The sequence below is a fragment of the Xyrauchen texanus genome, chromosome 35 (genome assembly GCF_025860055.1).
Source record: "Xyrauchen texanus isolate HMW12.3.18 chromosome 35, RBS_HiC_50CHRs, whole genome shotgun sequence".
Classification (NCBI taxonomy): Eukaryota; Metazoa; Chordata; class Actinopteri; order Cypriniformes; family Catostomidae; genus Xyrauchen; species Xyrauchen texanus.
The window spans coordinates 1,988,591-2,008,607 of NC_068310.1; the positions used below are offsets into that span (position 1 = coordinate 1,988,591).

The 20,017-nt window shown below is 41.9% G+C and overlaps 1 protein-coding gene across 2 annotated transcripts in view; it reads left to right on the top strand.

The window, feature by feature from the left end:
• Positions 1 to 20,017, top strand: part of mybl2a (v-myb avian myeloblastosis viral oncogene homolog-like 2a) — a 35,116-nt gene that overhangs the window by 11,198 nt on the left and 3,901 nt on the right. For both annotated transcript variants that reach the window (XM_052105178.1, XM_052105179.1), the window contains 4 exons: positions 67 to 138; positions 640 to 732; positions 975 to 1,195; positions 1,594 to 1,741. In XM_052105178.1, the coding sequence (XP_051961138.1) occupies positions 67 to 138; positions 640 to 732; positions 975 to 1,195; positions 1,594 to 1,741 (534 nt within the window). The remainder of the gene's footprint in view (positions 1 to 66; positions 139 to 639; positions 733 to 974; positions 1,196 to 1,593; positions 1,742 to 20,017) is intronic.

Consider the following 20,017-nt stretch of genomic DNA (forward strand, 5'->3'; position numbering starts at 1 on the left):
TATTTACATGCACATATTTACAGGATAACCTTGTTTGGTGTCTGTATTTTTCTGTGTAACCTTTAGGATGAAAGTCTTGCTTCACTCGTAGGGAAGTTTGGAAGAGATGACTGGGAGTCTGTTGCGAGCTTTCTACCTGTGAGTGATTTGTGAAATACAGTCTAATTTATTGTCATGAGTGAATGCTGAAATGTTCACTCTATGCAATATTTAGGGATTCAAATTTTGGCAAACTCTTAAGCAATCACCAACCATTATTAATCAGTTATTAACTATTTACTGACAAGTCTTCAATCAAACGTGGCCCAACAGACCCTTTTGTTGCAACAAAATACTTGTAACGGTGTTGTGTAATTACAGTTACAACCTACATACTATACCTTAACGTAAACCCACCAAGTTGGCTGTCATTATTTGTTTATTGTAAAACAAAAATATTATTTTACTTATAGCATTTGTCAAAAAAAAAAACATTGTTAATGTCTGTTAATCAGTTAACCGTCCTCATCCCTTGGCATAATAAATTACTTCAAGTCTTTCAAAAGACTTTGTGTACATTTGTTCAGATTTTTAGGTGATAAATTACATTGAAGATATTTCTAAGAGTTCTTGTTTGGGATACATTTTGTGTATTTGCAGGGGCGCTCTGCACAAGGCTGTAAATACCGCTTCACAGTTGTCATAGACCCAGAACTCATTAAGGGAACCTGGACCAAAGAAGAAGATCATAAAGTGAGCATTGTTTACTGAATTAAAATTTTCCACAATGTTGTGCAAAGTACATGGAATCCACACAAGCTTATCAAGAGCACAGTTCTAGGATGTCCTTGATTTTTTTTTTCCCCAAGTGTCTTGGAAGCATCAATTTGAATGTTAAAAAAAGACTAGAAAATAAGTCGTGGTATTTTGCATAGTATGCCATATCAACACATCTTGTTATGGCTTCTCTAACCGTGTTGTCTCTTCTTCTGTAGCTCATTAAGTTGGTGTCATTGTATGGTGACAAGAATTGGAGCACAGTTGCAAAGCACTTAAAAGGTCGAAGAGGTAAACAGTGTCGAGAGCGATGGCATAATCATCTGGACCCCTCTGTGATTAAGACACCCTGGACAGAAGAGGAAGACCTGATAATCATTAAATGCCATTGTGTGCTGGGAACACGATGGGCACAAATGGCAAAATTTCTCCATGGAAGGTACCATAATATAATTTTTTTTATTTATTTAATAAATAATTTAAAGTTTTAGTTTAATTAAACAGAGATTTATGTCATCATTTACCCAATGTCATGTTGTTTCCAAACCCAAAGGACTGTTTTGTTTTGTTTTTGTGGAACACAAAAAGAGAATTAAGGTGCTGACAGCCTCAGTCACCATTCTCTTTCAATGTATGGAAGAAAAGATGCAATGAAAGTAATTGGTGACAGAGACTAACATACTGCCTAACATCTATTGTGTTTCACAGAAGAATAAACGTCAAACGTGTTTGGAAGAACATGAGTGTTAAGAAATTTTGGCAGAATTTTCATTTCTTGCTGAATTATTGCTTTTAAGGCACTGAAACCTTTGGTTATAGTTTGATGATGTTTGATAGGACGGATAATTCCATAAAAAACCATTGGTATGCAACACTAAAGCGTAAAATGGACAAGGGCATTTACAAGATGGAAGATATTGATTTGAGTGATCTTGGACTCTACCAATCAATAAAAGAAATATCGACCTCCAAAAGTCATGATAAGGTATTGTATATCTTGATTCTTTACCTTCTCCCTAAGATTGAGTAATGCTTTCTCAGCGTTAGATCATGTTACTTTTGTGTCAAGTGTCTAGAGTGCTGTGTCAGAAACAACTATACCTAAAAGTAAAATTAGAACATAGTCCTACAAAAAGGACAGCAAAGCTTAAAGGGGTCATGACACGAGAAATAAAATTTTCCTTGATCTTTTGACATACAAGATGTCATTGTACTATAAAAACATGCTGTACGTTTCAGAACTGAAAACATCCTCCTTAATAGAAAAATTAGCATTTATTTAAACCAGGCTCCAGAAATGGGCCATTTGGAATTTGTGGAAATTGTGACATCACAAGGGCCAAATGCATCTTCATAATGACTGCCTCCAGCAAGACATCAATAATTGCACCTTTGGCCCTGCTCACTGGTGCTCAGTTACACAGTCAGTCACACAGGTGAAGAGGAGAGACATGGGCCTGTCATGGGAGATTTATCTACAGCAAAGAGGACTTACACAGCCCATCTCCATCATGCCTAAATGAATTTAAATGTTACTCTACACTTCTTCCCCAAAGCATGATAGATGGATTCAAGATATTTTCTTCTGCATATGCCAGAAGATTGCTTTTTTTATCTCTGATAATATAAGTCTGAGTTGTCTGCAGAGCAACGGACGCATCTGGGTCCATACCCGCTTATATACACATGATCCACCAAGGCGTGTCTAATACACATGTCACTATTATTTATCATTTTGTTTTGTGATTCCAGTATACATAATATATAAAATACATATATATTCTTCTCTAGTGTCAAAACAGGAGACTCAGTGTACCATATGTGTGCACATTCCATTCCTACACAGGCCTCTACACAGACACACACAGTAAGAAACATGTTTGACCATCAGAAATAATTGTAGATTAAAATGGCTATTTACATTGATTATACTTGAGTAATTTATAATCAATTTAAAAAAAATATTCTACATTCAAATGTCAGAGAGGAGCGAGGCGAGGGGGTCTGACATGAGTGAGTGTGTGTGTGTGAGTTAAAGAAGTGTTTCTCAACTGGTCTATTCGGACTAGGTCGTGGACAGCAGGGAAAGAACAATGCCATGGTTCTCCCACTGAAGATATTTCGGCGGCCGCCCAAGTGATAGACTATTTAGGACTGCCGTTTGCAGATTTTTGCAGATTTAATGATAATCTCGCAAACAGCTAAAGCAGACATGGGCAATTTACGGCCCGCGGGCTGGATCAGGCCCTCCACATGGATTAATGAGGCCCGCGGCTCATTTATAGTAAAAGCGATAAAAAAGCATTCCCCCCCATTGGATATTTCAGTTAACTTGCATTGGGACCCATCTCCACAAGCGTTTAACATTCTCAGGGTTGCCAGATAAGAGTCACATCACCCCTAGTTTGAGATTTATACTTGCGCAAATTGGAAATATTCCGCCTAATGTAATACTTATTTTGTGCAATCTGGCAAACATGCACACGAGTGCGCTTTTTCTGTCTCTCGCTTTCCCCTTTGAACGAACTTGACGATCTGTAGGGCAATATTCTGCTCAAGGTAAAGTGTTATACGGACGCTCTGTGTCCATTCTTTGAATACAAATCACTATGGCTGTTTGTGATGTTTGGTGCAACTAATTTTGCTGGTAAACCTTCTCGGTGATTAAATTAAATATAGAAGTAGATCTCGGCATCATTGACACACGGAGGGGTAATCATTGACATGCGAGCAAAAGCGAGCCAGAGATGAATATGTATATGTATTTTTTATTTGTGCAATTTAGAAATGTTGAAGTCCCTTCGTGCCTGTATGTTAATCTAACTCTTGCAGTAATCATTTATCATAGTCACGCATCCTTTGTTATTCTGTTGTGTGCTGAAAGTCAAACCACCAAGGAGACCTGCGTCATGATACTTTTAGCATGTAAACGGGTAATGTTTTAGAAAAAATAGAAGTAAACTCGCCCGCTTTGCTACAAACATTAAACGTTCTATAAATTTAATTTAATTTTTTATTCAAACAAAAAAATTGTGAAATTGAATAATAAATTAACAGGGAAGTAGAGATGGTAAAATAAATATAATATAAGCTCAGCATTTATTCAGTTTTTAATGCCTGTTAGAAAAGAATCTCCCTTTGTAGAGCAATATATTACTTTAGGCAATTGCAGAATAGTCCCATTAGTCACAGATACAATCAATAAAATTGAGTACACAACTATTTCTGGGCTTAAAAGATACAAAAACCAAATCAATGCAGAACATTGTATCTCAAAAGTAATACAATATGGCCCCCTATGCACTACTTAAATCCCGATGTTGCCCCTTTATCAAAATTGTTGCCCACCCCTGAGCTAAAGGCTTCTTATCTGCCCTTTCGCACGAGTGTTACAGAACCAGCTCGCACTAATGATCTGCTCTTCTCTCTGGCGCGCACGTGCAACAACCGGGTTTCCCTCGATATTGCGGAGCGCTGACCTCAAAACTGATGTGACCAATTTCAATTCTAGTGAGACTTTTCTAGTTTAAAGCATTACGGAGGAAGTCAAGTCGAACCTCTCAAACAGTAGGCAGCCTTGACATGCCAAACAGCAAAAAATAAATATTAATAATTACACACCATCACCTTTACAAATTTTACATGAGTAAAAGTAACTGTTATATTTTGACAAAATGTTATAGTTTCATATTAAATAATCTAAAGGTAGAATCTATTAGACCTCATTTTATATCAACAGTGGCAGTTGTAGTTAACGTTTCAAGATGTGTTTCAGTAGTATTTATTTTTCATAAATGCATTAATTTATTATTATTATTACTATTATTTAAGACTAGCACACTGACCTAACCATGGTAATTAGGAGCCTTTCCTTCTGTGTAATATGTGTATAAATATGTAATATTAGTTAACAAACAGGATAATAATGGGCTCATTTATGTAAATATGCTCTTCAATTTTTAAAAAGGGGAGAGACAACTTCCTGTAGATTTTGTTGTTGATGTCAACAAAAATAATGTCACTTGATGCATGTTCTTGTACTGGAAAACCATGAACAAAATTATGCAACATAAAAGGAAATGCAACCCAGGATACATTAAATACAGGTTATGTTTAATCTATGGTGGGTCACCTCTTGATGTCCTGAAGCAAAACCAGTAGAGAACCACTGAGTTGAAGGTACAGACAGTCTTGCTGTGCTGTCGCGCACCTACGTTACATGTTAACTGTTAATAATCATAGGACATTACTTCAAAAGCTGACACAGCTGATGTTATTTTTAATTTAGTAGTTAATTTAACATGTAAACTAACATGCTTTAGTTATATAACATGTTATAGTTACATGCTATTTTTGATCATTTTTATAATTCTGTTTATTATAATTCTGTTAGCTTTCTTATTTTTATTTTCAAAATGCCACTTCCAGCCTGACGTTGTGTCGATTGTAGTGACACAAGGGGTCTTTCTTGAGGGTCTCGCATACCTCTGAACTTGAGAAAAGGCCAATGTAAAATTGGCAGACAGAATTTGCATGTCCCGCCCCTGGACATACGGGTATAAAGGGAGCGGACTTGTGTCTGTTTAGTCAGATTTTTTCTTCGGAGCCGAACGGTTGTGCAACAGCAAGCTGAGTTCACCACTTTTCCACTCACCTCTACTGGCAAGAAGCACTGCTGTTGGATCTTATTGCGCATTTCCAGCTGGCGTTCTCTCTCTCTCTCTCTGCACGCTGTGCAGTCCACGCCCCTGGGCGCTTCGACAGCACTTTCACTGCCTAAGAGTATTTCCCCTCCTAAAAGAGTTTGTTTCTCTAAAAGAGTTTGTTTTCACTCATAAAAGAGCCATACACAGTAGGCGTTGAACGTCCTTTTCAGGACGCGTCTTTCTGCCTCTGTGTAGTTCCTGGATGCGGTCGAATTCTCTCCACTTCTGACGGTCATAAAAGCTGCCTTGCATGCCTGGGCTGCGACCACACGCAGGCAGCGTTTTATGAATGGCTCATGTTCTCAGTGCGAGAACATAGCCATGGCAACTTTGCGGTCGTGGCTTTCTTTCCTCGCCCATTTAGCCACCCCCCGCGTTGTTCCTTCTTCCCACGAGATTGAGGACGACCCGGCTGGCGATGAAGACGTTTTGGGGATGACGACGGGCTCAGTTTCTCCGGGTAAATCCCCACAAACCACCTGTCCCCTAGCATGCTCACTTGCATCTGTCCGAGCTCGGGATGAGTGCGGCTCGGCTCGTGGCCAGCCGGCATTCTCCCTTGAGCCCCCGGAATTGGATGACCACAATGCCGCTGCATCGGAGAGCGTCACAGCGGTGTCTGATGCTGATTACTCGTCTGGGCTGCCACGTTCGGGTCTGCTTGCCTAGTCTGAGGCTGACGTGTGGATGTCTGCTATGCTTTCCTGGGCTTGTTAGCACGAGGCTTGACTGGAAACTTCCGTCGTCCCCTCACGGCTACTCGATCGGTCCCTCGGGTCAGGGCTCCGCTTCCAGCCACCTTGGACCTGCGAGTTCTCAACTGGACTTTACACAAACTCCTGTTCTGAATGCTCACGCAGAGACAAATTATAACCTGAGTTTGCATCAGATTGGTATGCAGCGGTAGACCTAAAGGACGCGTACTTCCACGTCTACATTCTGCCTCGGCATCTACCCTCCATACGGCTCACGTCCGACGGGCAGGCGTATCGGTACAAGGTCCTCCATTTGGCCCGTCCATGTCCCCTCGCATCTTCACCAAGGTCGCAGAGGCAGCCCTTGTCCCGCTATGGAAAGTGGGCATCCGCATACTCAATTACCTCGATGACTGGCTCATCCTAGAACACTCTAGAGAGTTACTATGCGCCCACAGGGACCAGGTGCTCACGCACCTCAGCCGTTTGGGGCTTCAGGTCAACTGGGAAAAGCGCAAGCTCTCTCTGTTTCAGAGCATCTCTTTTCTCTGCTTCGAGTTAGACTCAGTCTCAATGTCAGCGTGCCTCACAACCAAGTGTGCGCAGTCAGTGCTTAGGTGCCTCGCTCGCTTCAAGCCTGGCACAGTGGCTCCTGGGTAATATGGCATCCTTGGCCGTGGTATCACCGCTCAGGTTGATGCATATGAGACCGCTTCAGCACTGGCTTCAGACTCGGGTCCCGAGATGGTCATGGCGCCGCGGCACATACCGTGTGTTAAACACCCCTTCCTGCCGTGAGACTTTCAACCCTTGGACAGACCTCTGTTTTCTGCGGACAGGAGTCCCCCTACAGCAGGTATCCAGTTGTGTCGTGGTCACCACAGATGTCTCTCAATGGGGTTGGGGCACCGTGTGCAACAGGCACGCAGCCGCTGGCTCCTGCCTCGAGTTGTTGGCTGTATTCCTTGCCCTGCGGAGGTTTCTCCCGCTAGTTCGGGGCAAGTATGTCTTGATCCGTTCAGACAGCACCATGACTGTAGTGTACATAAATTGCCAAGGCGGCGTGCGCCCGCCATCTCCTCCTTTGGAGTCAGCCGTGACTCAGGTCGCTGCTCGCCACTCACATCCCGGGCGATCACAACATGAAGGCGGACCCGCTGATGCGACGGGTTATGCTCAGTGGACCAGCTCGGTTCGACATGGCAGAGAAAGATCTCTTTGCCTCCCAGGACAACTCCCATTGCCCGCTCTGTTACTCCCTAATGGAGGCCTCTCATGGCACAAGACGCGCTGGCACACAGCTGGCCCTGGGGGCTGCGGAAGTACGCATTTCCCCCAGTGAGCCTTCTTGCACTGGTGCTGTGCAAGGTCAGGGAGGACGAGGAACGGGTCACCTTAGTGGGTCCATACTGGCCCACTCTGACCTGGTTCTCGGATCTCACGCTCCTCACGATAGCACCTCCCTGGCAAATTCTCCTGAGGAAGGACCTTCTTTCTCAGGGACGGGGCACCCTCTGGCACCCGCGCCCAGACCACTGGAACGTCCATGTCTGGCCCCAGGACGGAACGTTGAAGACTTAGCGGTCTACCACCTGCAGTCGTAGACACGATCAACCAAGCCAGAGCTCCCTCAGGCAGCTTTACATCCTCAAGTGGCGGCTGTTCGCAAATTGGTGCTCTTCCAGATCTGAAGACACACAGAGATGCGCAGTTCGGTCAGTGCTTTCATTCCTGCAAGAGAGGTTGGAGGGGAGGTTGTATTTTACTGCTATCGCAGCCCAACATGACGCATTGGACGGCAAGTCCCTTCGTAAGCATGACTTAATTATCAAGTTCCTTAAGAGGCGCCCAGAGGTTGAACCTTCCCGGCCAAGCCTGTTCCCCTCTTGGGATCTCTCAGTGGTCCTCTCAGGCCTTCAGAGACCCCCCTTTGAGCCTCTTTATTCAGTCGAGCTCAAAGCCCTCTTCTTAAAGACGGCTCTCAGGATTGCGCAGGTGAACACTTGCAGGGTTGTGGACCTGCAAGAGTTCTGTCTGCGACACTTGCGTGTATTGGCCACAAGTTACCTCCCCCCAGTCTGGGCAGGTTGTGGTCTCCGCAGAGCCTTTTTCCCCTGAAAGAATAGGAACGGAAAAGGATGCCTTCCCCGACGCATCTATAAAATTATGATAGCCCCAGCCACTTCACCCCCTATGTGAGAGACATGGAGATAGAAAAGGCCGTGGCTGCCGGGCTTGCTCCCATGCTAGTCATGTCGCCTGTTCCCTTGTGGTTACTGGGAACCTAAGAGCGGTATATGACACCTTTTATTGGGGGCGTTTGGGAGGGTTATGTGCGGCCGACACAGCTGCTTCTAGCATGTAACAGCCAGCTTGCACCTGTCTCAGCAGTTCACATAACACGGTTTTGTGCATGGCGTTTTTATATGGGACCCCTTGTGTCAATACAATTGTGTCCCATCTGCACAACACTAGACATACCACTGTAACGTGCCGTTCCTTATTATCGGCTACTCAGTGCCAAAATCTGACTAAACAGATGCACGTCCGCTCCCTTTATACACGTATATCCGGGGGCGGGACATGCAAATTCTTTTGCCAATTTCACATTGGCCTTTCCTCAAGTTCAGAGGTACGCAAGGCTCTCAAGAAAGACCCCTTGTGTCACTACAATCGACACAACGTCTTGTTCCCTCCATCAGGGAACGGAGATTACAACAGTATCCATGAAGTTTCTAATCTTAACATTTGTTCATTCTTTTTAATTTTTTTAGAATCTCACAATAATATATTTAAGTGAAAATAGTGATAATTATAATAATTAATTACATGAACTGCTTTTCTCACAAAGCATCTTCAAAGGTCAAATAAAAACTTTTCCATCTTCAAAAAAACTTCATTCTGTCTACTTCTATCATCCTCTACTTTCCAACATACATCAAAAACTGTAGAACCTTCAAATCTTTAATAAAACACAAACTTTTCCTTTCTTTCCCGACATTCTCTTTACATTCAATACAACTTACCGGTACTTTAGCTTTCTGATCGAGCAGAGCTTTAAATTTAAAACAATCTTATCCCCTCTTTTTTTTTTTTTTTTAAGTTGAATAACTCTCTGATTTCTTTCTCCCTTTCCCTGCTCTCTCAGAAAGAACTTCTATTCTATCTAATGAAACAACATAAATCACCTTTTTAAACTAACAGAAAAATAAGTAAAAGTTTAAACAGAATATAGTAAAGAAGCACAATGGAAATTCTAACAAATCTCTTTTGTTTTTGAAATAATTGATCAGTAAAATCCGCTACATCCTTTTTATTTCTTATGTATCTTATTTTTTTATATTAAAATATTTCAGCATCATTTAACAATAAGATTTAGCAGTTATTATTCTCTTATACTTATCAGAATTTCCTGACAGATTATTCAGTTAAATAGCAGAACCAAAATTCGCAGTGCAAAAACTGTATCAGAATCAGATTTATTGCCAAGTATGCTTACACATACAAGGAATTTGTCTTGGTGACAGGAGCTTCCAGTGTACAACAATACAAACTAGAGGTCGACCGATATTGGTTTTTTCAGGCCGATGCCGATCTTTTGAAATCCGGGTCGGCCGATGGCCGATTAATGCTGCTGATTTATTTTGGCCGATATTTGGCCGATATGTGCTAATCAAATCAAATCAAATCACTTTATTGTCACACTACCATGTACACAAGTGCAACAGTAGGTGAAATTCTTGTGTGCAGTTCCGAGCAACATAGCAGTCATGACAGTGACGAGACATATACCAATTACAATAAACAACATACTTACACAAAACAATTTACATATCAAATGTACACATACTTACACAAAACAATTTACAAATCAGATGTACACATACTTACACAACACAATAATTATATACAATGCAGAATATAGAACAGAATATACAATACAATACAATAAGTGGGAGTATATGAAATATATATGTGTATATATATATATAGCAGTTGTATTGAGGAGAATATGTTGACAGTCCAGTGTGAGATTATAGCTGAATAAAGTGCAGTGCTAATTATTGATCCTGATAGATCAAGAGTTCAACAGTCTGATTGCTTGGGGAAAAAGCTATCATGTAGTCGGCTGGTGCGGGTCCTGATGCTGCGATACCGCCTGCCTGATGGTAGCAGTGAGAACAGCCCATGACTTGGGTGACTGGAGTCTCTGATGATCCTCCGAGCTTTTTCACACACCGCCTGGTGTATATGTCCTGGAGGGAGGAAGCTCACCTCCGATGATGTTCCTGGCAGTTCGCACCACCCTTTGCAGGGCTTTGCAGTTGTGCGCGGTGCTATTGCCGTACCAGGCGGTGATGCAGCCAGTCAGGATGCTCTCTACAGTGCTGGTGTAGAACCGTGTGAGGATGTGGTGGTTCATTCCAAACTTCCTCAGCCGTCTCAGGAAGAAGAGGCGCTGGTGAGCCTTCTTCACAACGGCCTCAGTGTGGACGGACCATGTGAGTTCTTCAGTGATGTGGACACCGAGGAACTTGAAACTGCTGACTCTCTCCACCGGTGCTCCATTGATGGTGATGGGGCTGTGTTCTCCGTCTTTCTTCCTGAAGTCCACAACAAGCTCCTTGGTTTTACTGACGTTGAGGGAGAGGTTGTGCTCCTGACACCAGCGTGTCAGAGTGTGCACCTCCTCTCTGTAGGCTCTTTCATCATTGTCAGTGATCAGACCTACCACCGTCGTATCGTCAGCAAACTTAATGATGGCATTGGAGCTATGTGTTGCCACACAGTCATGTGTGTACAGGGAATACAGGAGTGGGCTGAGAACACAGCCCTGCGGGCTCCAGTGTTGAGGGTCAGTGATGAGGAGGTGTTGCTGCCCATTCTAACCACCTGACGTCTGCCTGACAGGAAATCCAGGATCCAGCTGCACAGCGAGCTGTTTAAGCCCAGAGTTTCTCATCAAGCTTGGAGGGCACTATGGTGTTGAATGCTGAGCTGTAGTCTACAAACAGCATTCTCACATATGTGTTCCTTTTTTCCAGGTGGGAGAGAGCAGTGTGTATTGTAGATGCAATGGCATCATCAGTGGAGCGGTTGTTGCGGTAGGCAAACTGCAATGGGTCCAAAGAGGGGGGCAGAACAGAGCAGATGTGATCTCTGATTAACCTCTCGAAGCATTTGCTGATGATGGGGGTCAGAGCAACAGGACGCCAGTCATTTAAGCATGTGATTATAGCTTGCTTCGGTACAGGCACAATGGTTGATGTTTTGAAGCATGTGGGGACTACAGACAGGGAGAGGGACAGATTGAAAATGTCCGTAAAAACACCAGCCAGTTGATTCGCGCGACGCTCTGATGACGCGGCCCGGAATGCCGTCTGGACCCGCGGCTTTACGGATGTTCACCCGTCGGAATGATCGGGTTACATCCACAACAGAGACGGAGAGTGAATCAACCTCTGTAGCGTCAGTCGCGAGTGCACTCTCCGCGAGGGCGGTGTTACTGTCCTCAAAGCGAGCATAAAATGTATTAAGTTCGTCCGGGAGAGATGCAGCGGTGTTCATGGCGGAGACTTTATTCCGCTTGTAGTCCGTGATTGTGTTAATTCCCTGCCACATACTTCTGGAGTCAGTGGTGTTGAACTGACTTTCAAGTTTGTGCCTGTACTGGCGTTTAGCTGCACTGATAGTGTTACGGAGGGCATAACTGGCTTGTTTACGGCTCCTCCGTGTTAGGAGAATTAAAGCGGAGGTCCGCGCAGTGAGTGCCGCGCGAACATCGCCGTTAACCCATGGTTTCTGGTTGGGGTATATCCGTATAGTTTTGGTCGGAACAACGTCCTCTACGCACTTCCTGATGAAACACGTTACGCTGTCAGCGTAAACCTCGATGTCGTCATCAGAGGCGGACCGGAACATCTCCCAGTCCGCGTGATCAAAACAGTCTTGTAGCGCAGAGTCTGATTGGTCCGACCAGCACTGGATCGTTCTGAGGGTGGGTGCTTCCTGTTTCAGTTTCTGCCTGTAAGCGGGCAGAAGCAGAACGGAAGAATGGTCCGATTTGCCAAATGGGGGCGGGGAGGGATTTGTAGCCTTCCGGAAGGGAGAGTAACAATGATCCAAAACCCGGTCCCCTCGTGTGTTGAACTTTATGTGTTGGTGGTATTTTGGGGCGATTGCTTTGAAGTTGGCTTTGTTAAAGTCCCCGGCAACAATGAACGCAGCCTCAGGGTGCTGCGGTTTCCTGCTCACTTATACACCCATACAGTTCCCTGAGTGCCCGGTCTGTGTCGGCTTGCGGGGGATGTACACAGCTGTGATGATAACCGCTGTGAATTCCCTCGGCAGCCAGAATGGTCGACACAGAAGCATGAGATATTCCAGATCAGGAGAGCAAAAGACTTGATGAAATGTACGTTCCTCTGATCACACCATGATTTGTTGATCATAAAACATACACCACCACCTCTGCTTTTACCAGAGAGGTCTTTCGCTCTGTCCGCTCGGTGCACGGAAAAGCCCGTGATTTCGATGGCCGAGTCTGGAATCTCCGTGAGACAGCCAGGTTTCTGTAAGGCACATAACGCAGCAGTCCCTCGTCTCTCGTTGGAAAGAGATCCGCGCTCTCAGCTCGCAGAGTTTGTTGTCCAGAGACTGAACATTTGCCAGTAGTATACTGGGTAGCGGGGTCGATTTGCACGACGTCTTACTCTGATGAGAACACCGGCTCGTTTTCCTCTTTTCCTTCTGCGTTTCCGCGGCCGAGCAGCACAGACAAAGGGCTCCGCCGGCGTGTTTGTAAACAGCGGGTCGGCATTAAGGAATTTGAAGTCCGGTTTTCGATGTGTGATTGTAGAACTAATGTCCAAAAGCGTTTGTCTGTCGTAAACAATAAGGCAGACAACATCCAAGACAAAAAAACAAAGAACTGTAAACAAAACAAACAATAAACCGCAGTGTTGTAACGGAGCTCGCAACGCAGCAGCCATACTCGGCGCCATCTTGAGTCCAAGCTTGTTTTTAACCTCTTATTTGAACCTTTTATTTGAAAGATAAAATGTAACACAATAATTACTTAAGATAGAAAACATTTCTCAGCAAATACATTTATTGAACACTTGACCAATCTGCACTTGTACACTTAAAATGAAAAATGTATAATGTAAAAAAATATTGTATAAATAATGGATAACAAATATATTAAATAAACAAAGCAGGTGTTACGAACTGCTCCGAGACACGAAGGTTGAGATCCAAATGCAGCTTTAATTAAGGGGCAATCCAGACACGTAATCCAATATTCAGAGCATCCAAGAGAAGCACAGGCATAACTAGGGATGGGTATCGTTAAGGTTTTAATGGTATTACAATCTTACCGATACTGCTTATCGATCCGGTACTTTAACGGTATTCTTAACGGTTCTTTTTGTTATATATATATATAGATAGATAGATAGTATATATATATATATATATCTATCTTATTTGACTGCTTCCCCTTTAAGACTGAGTGCAGATCTAATAGACTCCTGATGCAGCATATTTTCTCCCAACTATTTCCATAACTACGTCCATTTAAGACATAAACTGTGTTTAAGTGAATCTCCAAGCCGGTCGTTTTGACATATTTTTGTGTATAGTTGATCGTTTAGACGCATGAAACCCAAAGTAGCCTATAGTTTGCTTGTCTCTTTGCGGTGTGTTTCGGAGCGCGCGCCGCCTTGGGAACGGTCTCTCTTGCGCTCTTTTTATTATTAAACGCATCCCGCAATTTAGCAACAGTAGCATTTTACAACAGTCACCGATCGTGCTGATTCTGACGTTAAGTTTGAGTTTTAGGGAGAAATGTCAGTGCACCGCTGTGAAGGGAAGGAAGTTGTGCTAGACAGAATGCGGCTTATGTATAAATATTCTTTTTATAATCTTTGGAAGGCGAAATCTAAAATAAAATCAGACTAATAATCACAGATCTAAACCAGGCTACGTTTGAATGTTTAGTTCTGTCACTCATTATGCTGGGCTCGTGTTGGGCTCGTTTTGTGCTCGCTGTGGCACCGCGTGAGCGAGTTCTCTCTCTCTCTCTCTCTGACTGCGAATAGCTAAATTGCATCACAGACAAATGGTTTCATATTATTATACATAGAAATGGCTGGCGAGATAAAATAACTTTCTCTTTATAGCAATAACGAATGTATTTTCTTAATTTCTCCAGTACCGACAGCAGAACCGATAACGTCCGAGCTTACCAAAGCCAGTCCTTCAATAGCCTATACTGCGTTGGTATATTTTTATTACTTATTTATCTGCATTGAGTGACAACCCTCTCAAATATAAGACACACAAACAGAACAAATAAAAGTCTCAGATTCACTGTCTGTACTTATTGTGACATGATAGCAACCCTTCTGCTGTGATAATGCAACTTAAACTACGCTATCAATATCCAAAGTAGCCGAACCTCATGTCAGCTATCGCGTTTGTCACGTTTTTTCTTGAAGTTGGCAGTAACATATCAAAAGTTTTTAATTAAATCTAAAGAAGTTATACAAATTTAACCCTTACTGTTTTCTCCAAGGAACTTAGCTCCTTCCATAGGCACTGGATGAGGTCTGCTCACTCTGCTGGAAAATGACTCTACGGGCAGTGTGCGTCGAACACGTGTTACACAACAACACTAGGCTACCCACAGATGCGCCTGCCTAATAATCGGCTTGATATGCGTGGATATTGGCCGATGCTGATTATGTAAAAAATGCAAAAAATCGGCCGATTAATCGGCCGGCCGATTAATCGGTCGACCTCTAATACAAACAATACCCAAAACAGCAGCAAGACATAGGTAATTAAAACATAAAAGAATAAAAAATAAATAATTATACATATAGGTACATACACTCACCTTCATACATACCCACATACACACGTAGTGCAAATCTATTACAATCTGTTATATAAAGAACAAAAATACAGTATATTATGTACAGAGCAATGTAAGTAATGGCAGAAGTGGATATGTTGGATTATATAAATAGACTTAAACTGTGTATTGCAAATAATTATTGCTCAATGGGGCAATTTAATTGTTCATTAGATGGATAGCCTGAGGGAAAAAACTGTTCCTGTTCCTGACGGTTCTGGTGTTCAGAGCTCTGAAGCGCCGGCCAGAAGGCAACAGTTCAAAAAGGTAGTGGGCTGGGTGAGTGGGGTCCAGAGTGATTTTTCCAGGCTTTTTCTTCAATCTGGAAGTGTATAGTTCTTGAAGGGGGGGCAGGGGGCAACCAATAATCCTCTCAGCAGACCGACCTGTCCTTTGTAGTCTTCTGATATCTGATTTCGTAACTGCACCAAACCAGACAGTTATTGAAGTGCAGAGGACAGACTCAATGACTGCTGAGTAGAACTGTTTCAGCAGCACCTGTGGCAGGTTGAACTTCCTCAGCTGGCAAAGGAAGTACAACCTCTGCTGGGGCTTTTTCACAATGGAGTCGATGTGTATCTCCCACTTCAGGTCCTGTGAGATGGTAGTGCCCAGGAACCTGAATGACTCCACTGCTACCACAGTGCTGTTTAGAATGGTGAGGGGGGACAATTTTGGGGTGTTCCTCCTAAAGTCCACAATCATCTCCACCGTTTGAGCGTGTTCAGCTCCAGGTTGTTTTGAATGCACCAGACAGCCAGCTGTTCAACCTCCTTTCTATATGCAGACTCATCATCCTCTCGGATGAGGCAGATGACAGTGGTGTCGTCTGGAAACTTCAGGAGCTTGACAGGGGTCCTTGGTGGTGCAGTCATTTGTGTAGAGCGAGAAGAGTAGTGGGGAGAGCACACATCCCTGGGGGGCACCAGTGCTGATTGTACAGGTGGTGGAAGTCAATTTTTCCTGCCTCACAAGCTGCTGCCTGTCCTTCAGAAAGCTAGTAATAAACTGACAGGTAGAGGTGGGAACAGGGAGTTGGTTTAATTTAGTCCGGAGTATAGCTGGGATGATTGTGTTGAAAGCCGAGCTGAAGTCCACAATAAGGATCCTTGCGTATGTCCCCCGTCTGTCCAGATGTTGCAGGACGTGATGCAATCCCATGTTGACTGCATCATCCACAGATCTGTTTGCTCGATAAGCAAATCGAAGGGGATCCAGAAAGGGTCCAGTGATGTCCTTCAGTTGGGCCAACACAAGTCTCTCAAATGACTTCATGACCACAGATGTCAGGGCGACAGGTCTGTAGTCATCACTCAAGTCCTGTGATTTTAGGTTTCTTAGGGACCGGGATAATAACAGAGCGTTTGAAGCAGCATGGGACTTCACACTGCTCCAGTGATCTATTGAAGATCTGAGTGAAGATGAGGGCCAGTTGGTTAGCACAGGAACGAAGGCACCTATGCCTCTAAAGTGATACTTTCATGGGTTAACTATGGCAAATGGAAATATTAGTAATAGAAAAAGACACTCAATCCTTATTTGTAGCACCCACTAAACATTTTTTTTTTTAAAGTGAGGGTAATCTCTGGAAAATTTTGGGAGTAACCAATCCAATAAGTAACTCTAACTTTGCCATAAAGTTTGTAATAATTGCTCTTCAAATTAATAAATCAGTGGATAGATGCTTGATTTAAATTGAGACCCTCAGAACAGTTTAGACATGGGTATTGAACCCCTGGATGGCAGTCTGGAAAATCATAAACCCAATTTGTCATTTAAGACTGAAATTAACTTATCCAGAAAAATGTAAATCCAAATAAGAAATGGCAAATCAGTAATAATTACCAGCAGTTATGAGAGTGGGAGGACCAATTAGCTTTAGTAAGGGAATTATGATTAATTCTATTGTTGGAGTTATATTATTCTCATGGCTTATTGAAAATAATATTACACATATTTAGGTATAGCTTTGAAGTGAAATCTTTTTAAAAAGAGGGATGAGGTTACTTATCAAAATATACTAGTCAAATTATCTTTGAATACAGACAAACTTTATTTCTATTCTAAACATAAATCTAATCTAACACATACAACATGAAAAAGGTTGGTGAGTAGTGACAGAATTTGAAGTAAATGATCAATACGGAGTAAAAAAAACTTTGTTGACAATGCCTAAAGAACCATTTATCCTTCTTTGAGTCTAAATTAATTTGCAACCAGATTACCCAAAGTATTTAACTAATACACCAGCACTTTGAGCAAAAGTCTGGATATGTACTTGCGTTTCCTTGCATTGCGTTTCTTGTGTTGCTTGGTTCTTTGGCTCTTTGTCGAAAGTTCATTCCATCTATGTTTGGACTCTGTTATGATCGTGGATAGTTATTGTCTGGATGAAGCAAGGCCTTCTGCAAGGAAGACCCGTGACTCCTGTTGGATGTGTGAACCGTAGAGCAGAGAGTGAGAGGCTTCCTTGGGACTTTGTGTGTCCCGAGTTTTCCTTGGACGCTACATGGCACAGAGGATCTGCAAGCAGCAAGATAGCTGAAGAGGAGAGATCAAGCGACGGTTCAAAGAGAGTGTTTCAAGAGAGAAGTTCAGCAGAAGAGAGGAAGAGAGAGTTCTTCCTTGGGTAGGAAAGTTTTGAAGTGGCTTTTCAGAGTCACCTGTTTGACTGGTCTGTCCATTTCCCAAAATTGATTTACGATCTTTTGTGGAGGATTCTTACAAACTCCCGCTCAAAAATAGTGCATATTTAATCATTAACTTTTGTATCTTGACAACAGTACAAGAGACATAACATTCGTTGTCATCAACATTCTCTACGTAAACAAGCAAGCATTTACATACTAAATATGACACACTTTCATGGATATTATACCTGAGTAACAAAACATGAAAATCCCTGATTACAAATCATACTGGTTAATTCAGTGGTTTTGCAACATGGATAATACATTACACGTTATGAGAAACCTGATTGTCAGGGTATAATATCCAGTTGAAAAGTTACCATTCTGAGTAGAATGAGATGAATCATACCAGATTAAAGATTATATTCATCGATTTGTCAGTTATAAATGATTACCAGTCACTACACATATTTTAAAAGGTACATCAGCTATAATCATTAATTTGTCAGTTATACAAGTGATCACAATTCATAGTCATCTTCAGAATTATTTAGCAAAGTCTTGTGTACATTGTGGATTTAAATACATTCTGTACATTTTAGAGGGTTAAACTCAGTGAAGTACAACGTTCATGGATTTCTTTTTAGCTGCTGTTTGCAGGATAATAACGATGTCTCATGATCTGATGAGTCTAAGTGTTGCAAATTGGTTTATATCGGAGGACAAAACAGAGTGTGTTCTGGGTCTTTCTTGGGAATTCCAGGGAGTGTGTTCTCTGTCTTTTATTGCCCGTAACTTTGCACTTAGGGCCTCTTAGAGAGAGGTTCTCAAGTCATGTGCAATCTCTTTGTCTCTTCGAAGTCTCTTTGGTTAGTTTTATTAGCCAGATGTGTTGGTCCCTTAGTCTTTTAATTTATGACATTGAGGAATTCCAGGATTAAAACATGGGTTTTTCTAGATCCAAGTCATATTGCTCCATTTTTTTCTGCATCTAATATCCTACAAGATTGTTGGGTGTAACCCCTCCCGTTCACTCTCCTTACAGAGCAACGCCTCTCTCAATCTCTCCATCAGTCATTCCCTAACAAAATAATAAACTTTACCTATATTCTTTTAGTTGGTTGATCAAGTTTACACAAATAAAGTTGCAACTCACATGTAAATTTGTTCTCCAGACATACTTAAACGCATAGGAAATCAAAAGCAAAAACAAATAATCATAGGTTCTTACATTTAAATATTAAGTCTATACAGTGTTTAATTTAATATTGTTTAAAATTGTATTCTCTCATGAACTGGACCAGACGGAATGTAAAACAGACACATGAAGTTTTCACATTTAAGGTTTGCCTCTCATCCTCAAGTTACAAAATAGAACTTGGTTTTGGAAAAAAACAATTCTTAGTCAGTTTCACCTTTTTTATTATTATTTCACTTTCCCATTTCTTCCATCAATTATTTACACACTGGATTTCTAGATTTGAGTATTTACACTGGAGTGTTTGTCATAATTATAGCTTATTGTAATGTAACAACACTTATCTTCAATACACCCTTTGTTTATAATCCAATAATTTTTTTTACTTTAGTTTAAGGTAATACACTGGACTCAAAACTTTATTGTTTGTCCAGATAATGTGATACGAACTTTAACTCTAAGCACAGTTATACCACTTCCTTTTTCTCAGTTTAGTTGATCTTATATCACACTTCCTTCATGGCATGAAAAGACACTTTTTGATTGTCCTTACCACCACGGGCAAACTCTGGCAAACAACATAAACTAATTATTTAAAAAAAATAATAAAAAATGCTTACCTTTTAGGTTTTACCTTTTAAATTCCTATTTTCTTTTGATTGAGTTTCAAATATGGCTGTATTTTAAGGACTGCATGAAGTTAGGGCCAGAGACAGGGTGGAAAATGATCATATATTATTAAATTGCGGTTGTTTTGGTGCAAAACAAACTTTACTGACATTAATTGCAGATCTCAGGGAAGATAATAAATTATATTTACAACACAGTCTCATTAAAACAGTCCGCATATCAGACGCATTTGAGCTCATTTTTTAAAGTGCTTGCCATTTTTATTCCTCTCTCTCCTCAACAGTTTCCTGTAACTTTTAACTGTCTTTTCTAATGATAAAAAGGCAAATATCAATAAAACTAATATCATATACCCTCTGCAAAATGCACATATCTCATTTAAACGGGTGTAATAACCCAACCTCACACAACTTCAGCATCCCTTGGAGCGCTCATTTTTCTTCCTCAATAGCATGTATTCTGTCAGCCTCTCCTCAGCATTT